The sequence below is a fragment of the Schistosoma haematobium genome, chromosome 1 (assembly GCF_000699445.3).
Source record: "Schistosoma haematobium chromosome 1, whole genome shotgun sequence".
NCBI classification, from domain to species: Eukaryota; Metazoa; Platyhelminthes; class Trematoda; order Strigeidida; family Schistosomatidae; genus Schistosoma; species Schistosoma haematobium.
The window spans coordinates 71,578,967-71,599,984 of NC_067196.1; the positions used below are offsets into that span (position 1 = coordinate 71,578,967).

At 35.1% G+C, this 21,018-nt stretch overlaps 2 protein-coding genes across 3 annotated transcripts in view; both read right to left on the reverse strand.

The window, feature by feature from the left end:
• Positions 1-3,686: 3,686 nt before the first annotated feature.
• On the reverse strand, positions 3,687-14,738 carry MS3_00010212 (uncharacterized protein). Its single transcript, XM_051218573.1, has 8 exons — positions 14,651-14,738; positions 14,507-14,610; positions 8,920-9,163; positions 7,697-7,911; positions 7,333-7,494; positions 6,509-6,682; positions 4,773-4,890; positions 3,687-3,907 (listed from the first exon to the last, which is right to left on the reverse strand). The coding sequence occupies exons 1-8, from the start codon at positions 14,724-14,726 to the stop codon at positions 3,813-3,815; spliced, it is 1,188 nt and encodes a 395-aa protein (XP_051075045.1). The 5' UTR covers positions 14,727-14,738; the 3' UTR covers positions 3,687-3,812.
• A 4,799-nt stretch (positions 14,739-19,537) lies between these two features.
• MS3_00002034 (uncharacterized protein) overlaps positions 19,538-21,018 on the reverse strand; it is a 58,495-nt gene continuing 57,014 nt past the window's right edge. For both annotated transcript variants that reach the window (XM_051209587.1, XM_051209588.1), the window contains one exon: positions 19,538-20,973. In XM_051209587.1, the coding sequence (XP_051075047.1) occupies positions 20,697-20,973 (277 nt within the window). In that variant the 3' untranslated portion in view covers positions 19,538-20,696. The remainder of the gene's footprint in view (positions 20,974-21,018) is intronic.

Genomic DNA, 21,018 nt, shown 5'->3' on the forward strand with positions numbered 1-21,018 from the left:
TTATAATGAATACAATGAAATCTGATCATTAAATGTATTATCAATAACATATGTAATATGAATAAAATACATTGAATAAATTACTATATATAAAAGCCAACCGCTTTTGATATTGTAATAAGTTTTGAAAAACTTTAGATCCTTGATTATAGTATCAGTCAAGTATTCAGACGAAATGACCATAATTTATGGACAAATCAATGATATTAAGGATAGCAAGTTTCCCAATTATGCGCAAACTTCATTCATCCATGTATTCGAACAGCATTTTGGAGTTATAGCTTATGTCAGTTCGTGATGAATAACCTTGTTTTAATTCTTCATCCTATTATTCCTAAAACAAATTTATAACCCTTTTGTTACCGTAATAAGTAGGTGAGCTGTATCAAGGTCACTTTAGCATCGCTCAAGGGTCGTCCATACATTACAGTCTCCCAACTAAATGTTTAGACAAATACTAATAGTCCAGTTTAGCAGAGTTTTATTTTAATAGTTTAACTAATTAAAAATTTTCGAAGACACGGTTCAGTGTAAAAAAAAACACCAAGGACGAATACAACTGTGGAGTCTAGACACGGAACGAAATAGTTATTTAGCTTGTCCGAGTTACCAATGACATTTCGACTGACAAAAAAACAGCGCACAAAGAATGGAGTAAATTTATTTAGTTTGATGTGTTTTATTAAACTCGCAAGAAACCAATGACGCAAATGAATCAAAGGTCACTATTGCTGTGTCATGAAGTATCGGTGTTGTGTTGAGTACATCATTAAAAAGTACTTTCTACATAACCTAACGTTTACCATAATTACAAGTTATGTCAGGAATAATGAAGCGTTTGTAATTACTACAGTTATATTTGATGAACAATATTAATCCATTTTGACGTTTAAACAATTGGATTTCCAATCTTCAAATTATGTTAGATAAAGATGTCAAAATTTATGAGGCTTTTAAAAACAACAACTAGATTTACTAGTAACCGAATAGGACTGAACAATAGCAAAAGCCATAAACCATGGAGTGAAAAGAAATGAATTTGTTCAATTACAATATAGAAACATTGAAAAAAGCACTAGTTGGTATGAAGGCAACAAAAACTAGTTGCTGTGATAATCACGGCAATTTCACGAAAATAATGTAAAGAGGATAACTATATAAAACAAGTTAAATAATTTTATCTACTCGATGAATGGTAGAATATGAAAATATATGAATAAAAATATCTTCAATATGAGTAAGAATATAAATGAGAATATCATATTTTATCACATTTCTCTATTGTCGAACTACTCCTTGGATTGGTGATTTCTAGTGTGTTATCATAGTGTGAACAAAAATAGTTTAAAGGAAGATATAAAAAGTTTGTACAAAATATCTAGAGGGCGACCAACTTTTAACATTGGAAAAATTTCTAACTTAATAAACTGGAAAATCAGAAAATGTTATATTCATTCTAGCAGAATAGCATGAATCCATTTTTAGTCCGTTGGTTCTCGTCAGCTGCTTACAACCTATGATAATTAAAATCATAATTAATATTATTCCTATCAATGTTTACTTGTTTCTAGCCGTTTGAACTGTTGTCACAGTCTATTAAATTTATTTACACCCTTGCTATACTATACGAATATGTCTTCAATATAACTTCTAATCAAACTCTTTCATGTAAGTAATTTAAACCCATTGATTATGATTTTAAATATCACAGGTTGTAAACAGCTGACGAGAACTAACGAAATAATAAAAAAGTGAATCCATGCTATTCCGCTAGAATGTTTGTTCTTGCTCTTTTCAAAATGATAAAGAGAACTATGTGTATGAAATGTTATATTCAGCAAATAAAGCGAACGTCACATTGAAAATGTTATTACGGGAACTATGATACTTATCACTTAAAAGTAGTATACATATATATACCAATCAATGTTAGACCATCACTGGAAACCTGGGAGCTTTGGATGGTCGTTTCATCTTAGTATGGGACTTTGCCGAAGCGCCCATCCATGATTTTGCACGCGGAATTCTAACCCAGAACTTTCGGTCTCGCGCATAAACTCTTAACTTCTAGATCACTAAGCTGTCATCCAACGGTGTTAATGGTTAAATTCAAACAATCCGCGATATTGTGCAACCATCTTCAATTGTTCTAATGAGAATCTGTGACCAGCGGATTTCAATCGTGTTGAGTATGAAGCAGTTGCCTGCCATAGACAATGGAAAATATCGCTCAATGTTGTGGATCGATTAGAGTTAAGCATTAACACTTTTGGATGTCAGTCGTGCACAGACCAAATTGCAACACTACGGATCATCGTCGAACAATCAGTTGAGTGGAACTCATCACTATACATCAACTTCATTGATTGTGAAAAGGCATTCGACAGTGTAGATAGGAGAACATTATGGAAACTTTGACACTACGGAGTTCCTGAGAAGATTGTCAATATTATCCGGAACTCATACGACGGACTACAGTGCAAAGTAGTGCATGGAGGACAGATGCCAGATGCATTCCAAGTAAGGAACGGAGTCAGACAAGGCTGTTTACTCTCTCCCTTCCTCTTTCATCTGGTGGTCGACTGGATTATTAAGACCTCGACATCTGAAGGAAAACACGGAATACAATGGACAGCTCAGAATCAATTAGACGATTTGGACTTCGCAGATGACCTAGCCCTCCTATCGCATACACACGAACTGATGCAGATAAAGACAACCAGTGTAGCAGCAGTCTCTGCATCAATAGGCCTCAGCATACACAAAGGGAAAACCAAGGTCCTCAAATTCAAAGCGGAGAACAAGAATCCAATCACTCTTGATGGCGAAACTCTGGAAGATGTAGAATCCTTCACATACCTGGGAAGCATCATCGATGAACAAGGAGGTTCAGATGCAGACGTAAAGGCGAGGATCGGCAAAGCAAGGGTCTCATTCCTACAATTGAAGAACATATGGGACTTAAAACAACTTTCAACCAATATCAAAGTGAGGATCTTCAATACGAACGTCAAGGCAGTTCTATTGTACGGAGCTGAAACTTGGAGAACTACAACAACCACAATCAAGAAAGTACAAGTATTTCTAAGTAGCTGTCTACGCAAGATACTCAATATCCATTGGCCGGATACCATCAGCAATAGAATTCTGTGGGAGAGAACAAACCAACTTCCAGCTGAAGAAGAAATTAGGAAAAGACGATGGAAATGGATAGGACATACATTGCGCAAATCGTCAAACTGCATCACGAGGCAAGCCCTAACTTTGAATCCTGAAGGGAAGCGAAAAAGAGGAAGGCCAAAGAACACATTGCGTCGGATAATAGAAACAGATATGAAAAGGATGAATAGGAACTGGACGGAGCTAGAAAGGATTGCCCAGGACAGGGTTGGATGGAGAATGCTGGTGAGCGGCCTATGCTCATTCACGAGGAGTAACAGGCGTAAAAACAAAAAAAAACCATGTCGGCCCAATGGTTTAGAGGTTTAGTATTCGCGTGCGAGACTGAAAGTCCTGAGTTCTATTCTCGCATGCGTGATCACAGATGCACACTGCTGAGGAGTCCCATACTAGGAAGAAGCGGCCGTTAAGTGCTTCATGGTCTCCAATGGTGATCTAAAATTGATCAGTTCATGATTTCAATGAAATTCAATAATCTCCACAACCCTATACTGAAAAAAGTAGTATAATTATAAAATGTTTATTTTAAAATAGTTATTGTATCTACATGACAGTAAAAATTTAAAAAAAGTCGAAAATAACAAGATAGAGATAAAAAGAACACTGTGACAATTTCATAGCTTATTATCAAACTAGTTGATAACTGAAGTTCCATCTTCATTAACTCGAGCTTCCAAGGAAACAGCCCCAAGCATTGGACAGTAAGCACCTTGACAGATTGATTGATCTGAGCATAAATATAAATGAAATCAAATACAATAAGATTTTTAGCTAAAATAATTGGAATTCATTGGTCAACAAAGCCTAAGTATTTACATGTTCCATAAATATATATGTATATGTCTCGACAAAAAAAGAAGTAATGAGTACTTCATTAAATACAGTGCATTCTGATAGTTTGGTCTTTCTGTTTATTATTGGCTATTATTTCTAACAACAACAACTTTACACATGAGCTACCAAGACATTAGTACTATGCAGCTATATTTAATAAACCTTGATTTGTGAAAATAATTTTCAGTTTAAATGGTTTTGCTGTAAATTTGCACCATGATCGATTGTAAATGAACTACAAATTTGCACAGTGCAATTTAGATATATTTCCTATTTCTTGGATGCTTCAGTGACCTTTAAAGTAAACTTCTCAAATGGTTCAGAAGATATTTAGGCTTCATGATCAAAACATTAATATTTGAATAATAGTCTGAAGTGAAAAAATAATAAAATGAAACATTAATGTCTCTGCAATTAATGTTCGTTGATTCAACATTAATATACTTAATTTGATTTTAATCTTGGACATGGCTTAATTATACTTCATAAAATAACTAATTAAAATCTCTATTCCACTTTAACCTGGTATTATATTAAAATGAGTTTACAATATCTTTGGTTCAAGGCATAATATCAATATGTTCATTGATACTCTTTTCTATTTGGTTCCGCTGAGATAAATTAGTGGTTATTCAATTCTGTCCTAACCTGTAGTTATGAATCACTGTCTGAACATGAAAGTAGAAATAAGAAAAAACTTTTCAAAATGAATCTCTAAATAGTAGAAATTAAACTGTCATTTTCTATGCTGAACTTACAAAATAAACTGAGTACAACAAAATTTGATCCATATTTGTTTTCCGCTCTACAAGAATAATTTCCATAATCACCAACTCGTACATTACGAATTAGTAGAGTTGAGAAAACATCAGTTACCTAAATTTGAAGTGTATTTTTGAAAGAAAAAAAAACATTGACAAAAGTAATTCTAATGTGTAATCGAATATTTTTGGAAATTTTTCTTTATAGTTAATAACCAATTACTAAATTAGAGATAATAGATTTATCGAATTACTGAATCGAGACTGAAATCATCTATATTGCATTAGAATACCTGTGTACTGAAGAGTGAAAGCATGAACAGAAGAAATAAACACAGGCAAGATAATCTAAACATTCGATATTGTGCCCTTTTTGTAAGCAGATCCTAGTAACCTGTCACTAATTTATTATTTGTGTTGGATATTTTATCTAACAAAATCAAAATCCTTTTCTAGTGACATAAAAATCTTCACCAATTAGATATCTACCAAAGTTCGCGACAAAATGTTGGAGTGAAAATATCGACAACTTACATAAGTATGTTGTTCTAAAAACTCCCTTTCCAGAATTATATTAATTTATCAGTTAACAACACCTTTATGATTATTTTGATTTGTTCTCGATGTTATAAAACGAACTACAACTAGTATTCAGGAACAAATGCTTATTTATTATTAATGAAATAATTCACTATTAGCTGAATACTTGGATGTATTTACTTTTACAGTAATCCGTGTTATATATACAAAGTGATCAACCATTTCCCCAACAGTCATACGCTGCTATAAATCACTTTTTAAAAAAAAACAGTCTGAATATTGCATTGAAAAAATAAGCAGATAATAAAGGGTTTAGAAGTTTAATTCAGAGTCTTTAGTAGTTTGATTTACGATACTATCACTTTTGCAAGTTATTTAGATAGGAAATGTAATCAAATGAATAGTTGGCTGAACACAAAGCTTGAAATTCTCGAAGAAATCACTTAACAAAACAGTGTACTTGCGTTTATAGCTGTTAAACATGTATGAGAAATAAAACGACATTATATCACAGTGTTTGGGAGTCATAAGTGTCTAAAAGAGATTGTTTAATGAATTACAGTTTGATTAAAAATACTGGGAATCATAGATTAGAAATATGGGAGATTATTGTCTACCTAATGATTATGAGGGTGAATACAAAATATATTGTAAATACTAGCTTGACGGCAGTTATAACAATTATTGATTTCTACTTTGAACTCACTGTGTCTGACTGCTTGTAATTGTATTGAAAGGATATTCTCTAGTGTTAATCTGGTTCACTACTTCAGGTTGCGAATCCTAGTTCTGGTATAACGTGATTAGTTTTATTAACGTAATATCCTAATATACGTGTAACAGGAAAATATCGTAAACCATACGTTATATCATTCTACACTAATGGGTATGAGGAAAGTACCCACTGAAGACGAAAAAATGGTCGCCCAATATTGTGGATAGATTAAAATCGGATCTCGGATCGGTGGTCTAGGAATTAACGGTTCGTGAGTAAGATCGACCCTTGGTTTCAGGGTCGACTATGAGCACTGATGAGAAGTTCTGTAGTAAAACGAAACAGCGGTCTGGTGCTTCCAGATTTTTTAATGGTTGTTTAACCTAGATCAGGTTTTGATCTCAATAAAACAAACATTTGGTAAACAAGAACAATATATTAAAAAGTATTCATTTGAATTAATAACACGGAAGCTTACATTTGTTCCAGCTGAACCATAACTTTGAGCTTTTTCAAGTTCATAACGATTATTATCAAATAGGGGTTTATTATTAGTTATCGGATCATAAATTCCAGTATACCATAATAAATCAGGATCAGGATATCCATTGACAATGCATTCCAATGTCATGTCATAATTTCCATCTGGTGCCTAAATAAGAATTTTATAGGTAAAAAAATAAAAACGAAGCCACTTAATAGTGATGAAACAATACCTATTTTTCAAGACGAAGTATACGAAGATTGATACAGTGGTTCTCGTTTCAATATAAATAGGATGAAACCACAGTAAAAGATTAGACAAGTGGTCACATGTACTATACGATTTCGACTAATCACAGGTGAAACACGAAAAGATCAATCCACAATAGTTAGGCAACCTAGTTACTGCTCAAAATCATAGTCACAAAAATCGTTGAAGAGGCTCTTAAGGTATCAAAATATGTCTGTTATATTTTCAGAATACAAAATGACCAGCTTATGTCATTAAAAGAACCATTAAATAAGCAATAAACACTAATTGTGAATGCCTTTCTGCATCCAAAACTAAACCATCACAGGAAATCTTAAGAGGTCTTAACCATTCAGTCCAAGTTTCTTTTAGTTTAGCTTTGACTAACTCGTAAGTATCAATAGGACGCTTTTTTCATTATGTAACAAAATATCTGATAAGTCCATCAGTGATCAATAAATGATAATTCTTCAGTAAATTCAACATGTTTTTATAGAGTAAAATCTGTTTATTTATCAAAAGTAAATTATTTTCAATATCAAATCGTTAAGGGTAATGGTAATATTTACCTGTCCATAAGCTCCCTTGAACCGAGCCTCACGAACGTGTGGTGCATAATTAACTTCCACCATTACATCATATTCAGCCGACCCAGCTACGTTGTTAACTGCATAACATCGATAAACACCACGATCATAACGATCAACGCGGGGAATATGTAGTGTTGAATTCTTAAAAAAATTATTAGTAACACCGAATGTTAATGTAATCAAGGCAATCGATTTCAATAAAACCTAAATAAGTCGAAATTTTGCCAGTCTTAACAATTGATATGTAACATGGATAAAACTATGAGCTCAATAGCTTTTTTTGAAAATAACTTTAGTTCAGCCATTTTTAGAAAAAAATAAGGAAGATTTCAGTAAAACGTACATAAATTCTTTGTGGTGAACCTGGAAGTGACAGAGGCCTTCCATTAGCTCTAGTCCAACTTATCATCGGTGGTGGCGAGCCTTGTGCCCGGCAAACTAACGTTAAAGAGTCTCCTTCCGTCACAATTTTAGATGTCAACCCCGGGAGAATTTCAGGAGCGCGTTTCACAATAATATTCCCATATGCTACAGGCCACTGATCAACTGGCGTAGTTCCTGAATATCAATAAATCGAAAAAATCGAATGTCAAACAAATTTAAAAAACTATTTCAATGATAAACAAACTCGATGAAACGATGAGATTACGTTTAAATAATAAATATTATTAGGAAAATAAACTAATGAGCTATTCAGTTTATAATTAAAAAGAGTACTAGAATAGATCCAAACGATTATTTAGTAATCTGGAGTTATCAGTGACTGTTTATAAAGATGAATTACAGAAGTTTTATGTGTAATAAATAAATGTCCAAAGGCTCATCATCTTCACGGTTAAGCTGGTCTTGATAGTATTTTTAACTATGGCATAAAACGTTCATGGTCATAAAAAATATAAACATAAAAACAAATTACGCTATGATTGAAAACGGTTTTACTAGTTCCTAAGAGTATATACTAAGTAATCTGTAAATATCAAGGTGGTTCGAAATTTCAGTAGACAGTATTATACCCTGTAAGGGTATTATTCCTTTCTGTTAGATAGATGTGGGAAGACACAAGAATTATGGTTTAACTTTCAAAATGAGAGTAAGGTAGTGAAACAAAGGAAATGTAAGTCATTCACCCCTAAATTTGATGTCAGGACTCTTTTTCATCAAGCAAACTTGGTTCCAGTAAAAGATAAAACGATAAAGATAAACTGATAAAGTTAATTCAATAATTTGAAGATTGTTCAGAGTAAATAAGAAAGGTAACTGGTTGCAATACAAAACAAAGACAGTTATTGAAAAACATGGTGAGTATTTAGTTGAAACTTCCAACATGTAGTATTACAGGTTAAAAGAAACATTAATGCCATTAACCAGCTATGGCGATGTAAATAAGAAAACAAAACAATAATCATATTACCAGCCTCATAACTTTCAGTGCAAATCAAGGAATCAAAAAGAAATTTCAGTTTATAAAAATTTTAGCTACTTAAATTAAAAACGATCCCAACGTAGTGAAAGATTTTGACAAATTCTCTTTAAGTCCTAAAATAAGTAATATTTTCCTAAACTTACTCAATTCAATAACACACCTGAATTGCGTATCTGCATCATTAATATCTACAAATCGAACAATCAGTTGGTAGGTACGTAGTTTGTTTACGTCGACACCAGCCATATTAGGTGCATAGTTGGGTCTTCCAGGAAGAAACCTAACTGCATATTTGCTGACACCATGAGGACCACGACGAACAGGATCTTTAAGTGTACTACCAGATGAGATTTGTTGTTTGTCTACAGTACGATACCAACTAATTTGCTACAAATATGACAAAAGAGACAAGAGCTGAATTGTTTTCATATTTTCAAAACAAATGTGACTCACTAACCAATGACCGAAAATAACGTGAATCTGTTATTAAGATCATATTTGTTGAATACTCACCAAAATTAAGACAAGGGTTAATTTATTTATAATGTTTCGTATCTAAACTGATATGTCTTAAGTTTCACTCGTGAAAACATCTTATAAACATAGGTTACAATAAATACAATGATCGGGTAAATAAATGTCTCACGCAATTAAAGTATTTTACTTTGTTAATTATTTTTTAGGAACTTAGTTTTTGTAGATATTTGGCAAAACAAGTATCATTACTTCTTTGGAATTTCATACTTCTTGCGAAACAGGATGCCATGTGTAACTCCCGCACTAGACTATCAAGAGAATACTGTGAAATTACTTTTCGCAAATTAGAAGCTAATTAACTGATAATCCAGCCATATAATAAATTGACACCAGGAAACCACTTACTAACTTACTTACGGCATAGGCCGCCCACAACCATCCTCTGTCCTGGAAAATCCTTTCCACTTGTTTCCAGTTGCTATTCATTCTCTTCATGTCTGCTTCAAATTCTCGACGCAATGTGTTCCTTGGTATTTCTCTTTTCCGATCCCCTTCAGGATTCCAAGTTAGAGCTTGCCTCATGATGCAGTTTGTTGGTTTCCACAATGTATTTCCCACCAACCAACACCAACGTCTCTCCCTAATTTCCTCTACAGATAGAAGCCGATTCACTCTCTCTCACAGTAAGCTGATGATGGTGGTATCCAGCTTTCCCTTAGATGTGGAGGTCTTCAAAATCAATTCAACCACCAGAAGAAAGTGTTATGACTAGTGGTCGACTGTTATGACTGCGTCATCAATTGTTATTATCTGGTCACTGATTTTTATGTTTGGATCACTTATTACTTATACTTGTAAAATCAAGGAACTACTGCAATTCCCACGACGCAAAAGTAAGAACACAAGTACAAGTGAAGATTTATTAACTCCATAACGCGACGACGACCCTAGTCAAAAATATACTCATTTATATATTGATTGTACACACATTTCGACTAATCAGTCAGTCAGCTACAACGTAGGACCAGGCACATATGTGCATCGGTCCAGGTTGCCATACCGCATCAGCACAACAAGATGAACACCGGATTCATAGCAGTGGTTAGGTCAAAGGTAGTAATATATAAGAGAAAGATTGCATATAGAGATATAGTACAAGAAGAAAAAATTGGTTCGTAGAAAGAAAGATATGAAGCGATTTTAATCTCTTAGTTTAAGGGAAGACAGGGAGTGTATACACCGACGCCATTGTGATCGATTCTGAGCCATGTCACCAAGAGTCTCCAACCATTGGTTACGATAGTCACGCGGACCCCAACCAAGTAGTCTGCATCTACCAACATGGCTCAGACTAGAAGTTAGTGACTTCAAGCACTGATGCCACGTTTTGGTTTGGCCGCCCCTAACTTTCTTCCAACCATCTCCAATACCGGATAGCATTGCACGTCGTGGTAATCGGTATTCAGGCATACGTAACACGTGGCCCAACCATCTCAGTCGATGAAGATTCATAACCTCATCAACTGATTTACCATCATTCCCTAATACCCTGCGTCTAACCTCACTATTACTTACCCGGTGATCCCAGCAGACGCCAGAAATATTTCTAAGGGATCTGTGGTCAAATACTAATAGCTTACGAGTGTCTTCTACTCTTAATGGCCATGTTTCGCTGCCGTAAATTAAAACAGAACGGACTGCCGTGCAGTATACTCGTCCTTTTATTGATAGACGGATATCTCGCCTTCGCCATAGGTGGCGCAAGTTGGCAAAAGCCAATCGAGCTTTTCGAATCCGTGCTGAGATTTCGTCCGATACCAACCCATTAGGGCTGATCAGACTTCCAAGATAAGTGAAGTTGTCAACGCGTTCGACTACTTCACTCCCTATCCTTAGTTCAGGTGTTAACGCAGACCAGTCCTGAAGCAACAACTTGCATTTAGAGGGAGACTTGCATTTAGAGGGAGATTTCGACTAATAATTAGGATGAAATCACATATATGAAAAACACTTACAGTTATAAGAAATCACATGCTACATATCATGCTGAGTATAATCCATGTTAATTTAATACAAGAATATCGTATGTTATACAGAATAAAATATCACAGTGGAAAACAAAACAAATACTACACTGAATAATCATCACACTGAAAAAACGGGAGTAATACTGAACAAAAATCATAATGAGTAAAAGAATCCAATTGTGATTTTTTATCCCGTCATAGCAGAAAGAGAAATAATGAGAGTGAGCAGCCTTGTCTGACACTGATCCCCACTTAGAATACATATGCCTGCTATCTTTCATGCACAAATTTGTAGTGTACTCCGTCGTATGAATTCCGAATGATGTTGACGACCTTTTCAGTTGCTCAGTTCATAGTGTTGAAGAAGATTCCAAAAGATCATCATATCCACGCAGCCAAACGCGTTCTCATGATTAAGGAAGTCGATGTATAGTGACGATTGCCATTCAACTGATTGTTCAATGGTGATCCGTAATGTCGCGATTTGGTCTGTGAACGACCGATCCGTAAGAAATCTAGCCTGGCGATCTCAAAGTTGTGCGTCTACTGAATATTTCATCCGGTTCAGTAACACTCCGTTGAAAACCATTCGTGATACTGAGAGTAGTTTGATGCCTCTGTAATTCTAACACTTGCTCAGATCTCTTTTACTTGGTATTTTGATGAGGTATCCTGATTTCCTGTCTGTCGACACTTGCTCTTCCTTCAAAATCTTGTTCGATAAAACATGGGGCACGCTTGCAGTCACTCATATGTCTGACTCCAGTGTTTTAGCTGGTATGTTATCAAATCCTGCTGCTTCCCCAATCTTTATTTGTCCGATGACCGGTCATCCTGATTTCTTAGATAGTTGATGTAGTGACATCTATAGGAAGGTTTGTAGGTGCTGCTTCGATGTCCAGTGGGTTCAATGAAGCTAGTCTATTCAAGAGTTCTTCAAAGTATCCCACCCATCCGTTCCTCTGCCCATGAATCTCGATGATTGGCTTGCCTCCTTTATCCTTGACTGGTTTCTCTAGTCTACCACATTTTCCTACTAGTTTCTCCGTTAAATCATATAGTTGTCTGCTATTCCTTTCTGTTGCAGCTTTTACACTGTCGTTGTTAGGTCTTCCACGTATTTCTGCCTGTCAGTTCTAATACTCCTCTTCACCTACTTGTTTGCCTCAGTGTATTCAGCTTGTCTTGACTTTCTCCGTTCTTGTTCGAATGTTGTTAATTACTGTATTCTTGTTCTTCGTTTTCTTAATTCTGTCCATAGAGATCCATTCTTTATGACGATGCATGTTGCAACCCAGAACCTCCTGACGCATTGGACGTGGTGGTTTCTGACCCCTTTCCAGTTGTCCTACATAGTGCTTACTTCTTTCAGTAGACCTTGTAAGGCTTGGAATCTGCTGTTGAAAGCTATCTTGAATTCGGTAAGTTTGTCAATACCTCGAAGGCTGTGATGAACCTTTGTAATAATGCTTCTCCAGTTTTCCAGTGTACCCTTAGCTTCAGTTTCATCTTAGAAACCGAAAAGTAGATGGTGATCTGAAGCTATATCAACTCGTCTCCTGACCCTCACAACTTCCATTGACATTTAGAATTTTCTAGTGATGTAAATATCATAGATCTGATTCTCTATAGTGTGATATGTTGAGATCCATGTAACTTCGTGTATACTTTTTGTGAAAATATTGCGCCGCCTACAACAATTTTGTTGAATGCACATTAATTTCAAAATCAGTCGCAATTATTGTATCTTCCTCTCACTCCCCTGTCCATTCCGTCCCATGATATTTTCAGACCCATCGTTGTCTATTCAGACTTTGATGTTTAGATCTCCAACCAGGATTGTCAAGTCCATTCCTGGGCACTTTGCTATGATCAATTGCAGTCTCTCATAAAACTGATCTTCATTGTCATCCTAGCTATCATCGGTTGGCGCATAACATTCGATAACATTCATCGTGATTTCCTTCCTCTTTCTTTCGAAGGATGCTTTGATGATCATCGATCCATGAGATTCACACCCTATAAGCGCTCTGCTCTACGTGCTTCTTAATACAGCATCAAAGAAACTTCCTGAGTGTGTGGAGCATTTTCGTCTTCATGACCACAGTATGGCAGCATCTCTCTACAATCTATCTTTTTCTGTTCAGCTTTGGTCTAATGAGTTTGACTAATTTTGAGAACAGTCAAGTTGTGTCTTCTGATTTCCAATAGCTATTTGATTGGTCCTTCCAGTCTCTCACACTGTCCGAACATTCCATGTACCTATATAAGTTGTTGCTTTGGTTGTTAGAAGGGTCATCGGCATCGTGACTTCCGAAGACTCTCGACTTTCATCATGAGACGCCATAATTCTTCTAAAAGCAGATCTTTTAACTCTGAAGGCAGAGTTTAAATAGTTTTTTACATGTCGTATAGCTGGCGACCACGAAAAAGGTTGAGCTTGCCACTAAATATCCAGTTTCCTGGAAATTTTATTGACGCAAATGATGTGTCTACCGTTTCCAAGTACTCAAACCAATAGGCTGAAGCACGTTACAAAACAATTATGGACCATCCTTCAAGCAAATGGCTATCTGTTTATCCAGAAAATTATTTGGCACGCAGTGGGAGAATCAATCATTTGGGGTTGATCAACTGGTATTATTGATCCAACTACCAATGTACCCCAAGGAGATTCAGTAGTAGTAATACTTGAAAACAATTAAAAAAAACAAGAAAACACAGTGACAGTTTAATCCCAGCGAGCTCTGAATTACGGAAAAGTGCAGTTACGAAACTAAGGCAAACACAGCATATTTGCCAAATATATTTCATGTTGTGAGGGGATAACCTACATAACATCCATAATGACTAGCTACAGACATCAATTTTAGTGTCAGCAATATCAATAATAATATAAAGAAGTTCCATTAATATTAGTCCATGAAGTTTCGCATAAAAATTTATCGGTAAAAAGACTTGAACATCTTACCAGAAAAGTATATGAAACAATTTTAGAGATATTATGGTGCAATCAGAGTCCAAATGAGCTGATCAGTAACGATATAAAAACTGTCAGCTATCAAAAACGTATAGTAGTACTTTTTATTTAGTATGTGTCCATATATGTAGACACGTAAAATTTGCAAATTGTGTCATAGAATTTAATAAATATAGCTCTCCAGTCGAACCGCAACTGAATGATGATACGTTTGACAAAATATTATAAAGGCGTATGTTTACTTACAGACTCCTGTTGTTCCTCTATGACTGCTGTACAGTTAAGATAAGCAGTACCTTTTTCTTGTACAACTGCCGTTTCGATTCTATCAGTGATCTGAGGAATGAAACCTTCAGAATAATTGCATCATACTAATTAACATATACTGACCATTTGATAAAGGACATATAATCGACAAGAAAACAACATAAGAAAGTGAAATCCTCAGATGCACTTTGGAACGCATAGTTCGTAAAGTGGCTTCTCATAAATAAACAACAATGATCAACTTAAACAAATAAATAAACATTTTCTTAGTTCCACCACGTTCGTGGTTAGTTCTTTTTATTACCTCATGTTAAAAATCGACAAACAATGTGTTTCATGTGAACAGTAGTGAAGAAACTTTGTTGCATTAATCAGTAAGTTGTGGGTCATGGACTAGTTAATGTATTAATAGTTATCGCTCTCGGTTTCTCCTAACGTTTCTCACGCGTACCTTTCAGTAATAATGTCATGTTTACTCTGTTATGTTATCGAGTTAGCCATAGCACCTGGGTAGGGTAGGAGGTTAGTTAACAGTAGTTATTAACCGCGTTGTTTAACTTCGACACGTGCTGGGAGATCACACCACCAGCGTCCAACGTGAGCAGACCACGACCATCCTCATAGATTAATGCGGCTGTGGGTAGTCTATGATGAAAGTTTTTGTTGTTGAAGTATCACCCATAATTTCAATCAATCGGCTTAATATCCACGTAACATATGCCATCAAGATTTTGGGTATCCGTTAGAATACATTCAGACGACAGCGACTTGAATTTTTAACTATCACCAACTAAGACAACGAATATTTAGACAGCCAAGGTTTTCATACTGCTTCCTAACTCCTTGTTTTGTTGTCACAAGTAAGATCAATACCAACAACCTTTGGGTTTGGATGTTATGATCTAAGTTTCTTCTGAAAAAGTCTTGTCACAGTTTCATCTCCCTAGAAAAACCACTTGGTTTTGTGTCTTGTCTTGACAAAGTTGTAGAATTATGGGATAGGAATTGTGATGCTGTAATTACAGACATTCTAAAATCGTAGATTTGTCATGATATGAAAACCTAATCTATGAGGTCTTCCGTGGAACTCACAACATTGTCTATTCTGATTCCTCGTACTGTGAAAATGAACAATATAGTGTTTAGCGTTTCTAAATAACAAATTTAAGATGGAGATAGAACAGTTATCTATTTAATGTGAATTAAAGAGATTTGTTACACAAGAATGACCACATCTGCAAGACCGAGCCGCGAAATTTTATTGAATGCATGTTTCCTCGTTCACCATTGTCGACGTTCTCTTAGTGTTACATGTTGAACTTCAGTCTTCTAAGTGATATGTTGAGCTTCAAAGACCATGTGGTTAGGGAACATTGCCACTACAAACTCAAGACGTACAACTGCGTATTGCAGCATGATATTATGGTAGTGTAGGGCCAGCGAAATGTCATTAAGCCCTAGCCAAATCATCCGGCAGTCGGGTCATTGAATATCGAGCAAATCATCGATCCCCGTCAAGGTCAGAGACAACCAACGCGCATAAGTTAATCGTATAACATGGACTGGCCCATGCGGCAGTGGTCTCACTTTCGATTGTATCTACTTTAACTAATATTTCTGTAATAACGTCCTCTGTGTTGTACAGTCATCAAAACACCTATGGTACCTTGATACGTCGATGGGGTAGTACACGTAAGGTGCTGACTATGAGGTGTGACTTCGACATTAGCTAGTTTGTCACATCATTCACGTCTAACTCGAGTAGGCCTCCAACCATTTCAACATAGGTCATCTACGTTGGCAATCTACAGTAGCACACACTTATATGTGTACAACTGAGATTTCTTTGTCTTTAACTTTATGATCGCGACTTGTTGGCTCATTAGCCTTTAGCACATTCGTTACCCTCATCTAATGATGACGCTTGCTAAAGGAAAAAGACTCCATTTACATTCTTTTATACATGTTTTCATATTTATAGTAATTCACTCTGAATTAGTTCGAAAATGAGAAATATTTGAATTACTTTTCGAACTAGTAATCTCCTCAATAACGCAGTTTAAGTCAGGAAGAACTAAGTGAGCACAAGCTAACGTATTGTATTTGGAACTAAAAATGAGACACACATTGTGTACAAAAGAATCAATAGTTCGTATAAAAAATCACACGTATGACCACTAATTACTCAGAATAATGATGCGTCTAAGTTGGTATGAAGTCATTGCTATATATCTTTAAGATTTTTCAATATTTGCTCAAGTATACTTTCCTACCAGATCTGTAAATGGTCTTACTAAAATAATGCAAGTAATCGATCTTTATTTTGTATATGGTGATGTAAATAAACGAGGCCAATTGTGCAGTGTCGCCAGACAGTGAAACGAGAGCATAAAATGAAAGTAAAACTAGAATCTTGATTCTACGCTTGAGAAATTAGGATATATTGTGAAGAAAACTTCAGAAATATGTATTTTTGTGAAGATATTCAACGGTGACCACTTGAAGCTTAGTAGAATTACCAATCAAAATGTTAACGGTAATATTAGAAATAGTTCACAAAGACCACTTGTTTTCTTCAAATTTATTTAGCTTCGACTGTCATTAGTCTCACTAGTTATATTTGAATGTCTCAGGAAAAAAATTGGTTACGAATTTATCCCACCATAACGGAAGAGTAAGTTTTGATACCAAAGCTAAATCGTAAACTCGGAATCTCTGGAACAGAGTAAGCAGCAACAGATCAACCCTTAATATGAGTAGAAAAGTGGTAACGAGAAGAGTAGGAGAGCTAGAAATTATATCCATACCTTTACTCAATGTTCAGTCAAAGGATAAGAGATATTTCGGATGTTTTTGTCTCTTGGATTTTGTTGTTTTCAGAATTTATAAGACGTTGGCATTTACTAGATATCGGTTATCAGGACTAAGGAAATCCAACAGAGCCCTACAAAGTATAGTCATCATGTTTGTGTATCTCTTATGTGCGCTGAATTCATATCTTCAAACATTGTTTTACTTTCTTTGTCCAATTCTCTTCCCTTCGATTCTTCTGTGTATTGCATCATACTACTTATTAATATTCAGTAAGCAGTAATGTTCTTAGCAATTTCTGCGCTTACGTTGTAGCGCAAGTTTATTGTGTAATATTCTGTAATAATTACATATACGTATAACATTTATTGTATTTATCATTATAATCACTTTCGTTTAATTCTTGTAGCAGTTATTTGCAATTTTGTATGGTCGTTTAATCCTTTTTTAAACGCGACAGTTTACAAATTCTTTGCTCTTAGATCCGTTTTTGCTTATTGATAAAGATTAGACAGCTATTAGCTGTCATTTTCACTACCATATGTTGCAATTATTCTTTATGTTATTAATTGCGGGAAGCCTTTTCCATTTCAGACTTACAGACGCTCAAGACGCTACAGATACCTCACAATTTAAAGTTTGTAGCTCACTTATTTATATTGTTCCATAAAGAACCGTGTTATAGACAAATCACTGTCTTGTGAACTTCAACTTCGCGCGTATCTCGACTGTGTGATTCAGACGCTTCGATAGATTAAACAAACATGCCATTTTCACCTGAAAATACAAATTTACCATGCTTTCTTTTCAGTAGCAAAATACATTTATTATGTGAATTGCTCATTTTAAAAGTTCACCTCAATCTGATAATAATAGACAAAATGAAAAGTAAATTCATATAGTTTCGTAAATGTAGTTCTCATTATTATACCGAAATTTACTAGTGAACACAAAATGTATGGTTCTGTCAATAAATTAGGATGCAGAACTAATAAGCTCAACATTAAATCTCTGTTGTAGCTTTATTATATAGTCTTGATCAAAGTGTAATACATTCTACCGATATATAATAATGATTTTTATTTGTAAGCAAGGATGGATGGTGGGTGGCAGTGGAATTTAGGACGCGCATTTCGTCCTATTTGGGGCTCGTCTGCTGGATGTACCTGCATCCCAGATTCGACGTTCACTTCAGGAATCGATCTAGTACCATAATTTTTGCTTATAAGGCTTATGACTTAAGGAAATATCGAGGCAATCCTCTCAGGATGCGCATATGACAACAAGAGACTGGCCAATTGCAGTCCTAAATAACAATAGGAAGATACAATCACAGAACACCAAGTGAATTTTCATTTGTTCTTTCATACCAGTAGTAATGGGATTAAAAATATTCATATGATAAATATTTTAACTGAAATGAAAATGAAAGCCTTCTATCATTTAGCTTCTGAATAACTTTTTAACCTATAAAGTATTACAGATACTTTGAAATATCGCAAGAACTAGACTTCTAACGCTTGCTAAAGCTATAAGTGTTAAAACATTGAAATCTAAATGATGAATTTATAGGGAGAAGCCGTGACCAGTGGATTTCAACCAGGTCTGTTGTGAGATATCAGATCACTGAAGACAATGGTGCACGGTGTCGCAATTTCGTGGATAAGTTGAAGTTAGACATTAACACTGTTGGATGCCGGTTCAGTGATCTAATGGCTAGGCGCTCGCGCGCAAGACTGATAGGGTTCGAATCTTGCGGTGGTCGGGATCGTGGGTGCGCACTGATGAGGAGTCCCATACCAAGATGAAACCGCCGTCCAGTCCTTTCAGGTTTTCCGATGTGGTCTAGCTTCAATTGACTCATGATTTCAACCACTGAAATTACTAAAATCTCCACAAAACCCCTTCTGATTGTGGGGAAATATTAACCAGTATTTTCTGACCCTGTTAACGCAAACCATGTTTGATTTAATAATATTTTTTCACCTCTCATTTTCATTCCATGATTACTTCATTTTTCAATTCTTTTCAAGTTAAATATAATTCAGTGAGAATTTTGTCTTCGATGAAATCATTTACTTAAGTTGTATATTCGTATTTATATTTGTATGGCAAATATATGTCTATAGTAGGATAAAAAGGAATGCATCATAAAGTGATTCGAGACTCTAATTACCAAATGTGGTTGCGTAATAATCAGGAGTTTAGAGAACAATTAGGGCCAAGGGAGGATGACAGGTTGGACGTATCGTTTTTGCACACAGGCTTGAATTGGTGGATCACCAATGCCTCAACTGTGAATAAGTTTTTAATTCGACCTCCCTTCGATCCAGTTCATTTGATTGTGGAGATTGTTTTGAATGAAGACTCCTTCAGAGCGACGTGTTCAGAGTTGATTAGGTGTTCCTATATTGAACTGATAATAGTTTTCCATTCTTCTCTTAAAAGCCACACCGGGTACTGTTCTGAGACGAATTTAGAAAATGATCGCTTTGTGTGTCCAAGGTATCCTGCCTCATAGAAACAAGTAAACTTCTAGTTGAACATCGATTTCGCCTAAAGCGGAAGTTTATCCTTAGCACATCTGTAAATTGTAGGCCGGATTGAGAAATCAATACAGAGCTTAGCGGAATAGAACATTTTATTTAGGGCTTTTGAAATCCGTTTTTTTACAAGAGTTTGGCATCTACATCTCATTCAAATTCTATTTTCATAAAAAGTTTTCTTTTAAAATGTCGACACTTTATCAGAATGTTGTCTTGGTGTTAAGTCCCTATCATTTATATCAGAGATATATGAATGATACTTCCATTATTTGTGAAGAAGATGAATTTTTGAATCAATTCAATGATTGTCATCACTCGATTCAATTTACATTGGAGGAAGAGGTGACCGAAGATTCTTGATGTCCGGTTGAAAAGATGGCCAAATGGTTATACATATACAATGGGGAGTGTACAAATTTCTATAGCTGTGTCCCATTCAGTAGAAAGAGAAACTTGACTTACTCTTTATCCTCAAGGATTAGGCGAACATGTTCTAATGACATGATAGATAACGAATTGTTTCAGCTTCGACAGATACTCATCAGAAATGGTTATCCACCTATATTTATCTATAGGACTAATATCGTACATTTAATAATCTACTTTCCCGTAAATAAATCTACTACAACATTGTTGAAATAGATATTCATCTAACCAATAGGATATAAAGTAAGTTTTTGATTTTAAGAAAGCAATGGCAGAAGTATCAAAACTCTTGTGATTCCTATTTATGAGCAAAATAAAAATATTGAAACGAACAATAAAAAATACATTCAACTTTGTAGATAAAAAAGGATCAAGTTTATTATAATTTATGAATATACTGGTCTAATTACATTGCTATGAGATGGTATTGTCAGTTTTCCGGATTTCATTGATGTCAGGATGCAGTTTAATACTTTTGCCTGTTGAAAACTAAAAGCTGCTTGAATTTCAGCTGTGTTTGATTTCAATGAAGATCCGCTTTTAGTTTGTTCATTCATTTCAGTAGACGGTATGGTTTTAGATGAACATTCAAACAAGGTGTAACTCCATATTAACGAAAGATTGCCTAAATCCATTTTATTTTGCGCTTTATAATTACTTACCCTAGAAAAAAATAAATGAATTAGTGATTATTATTATAATAAATAA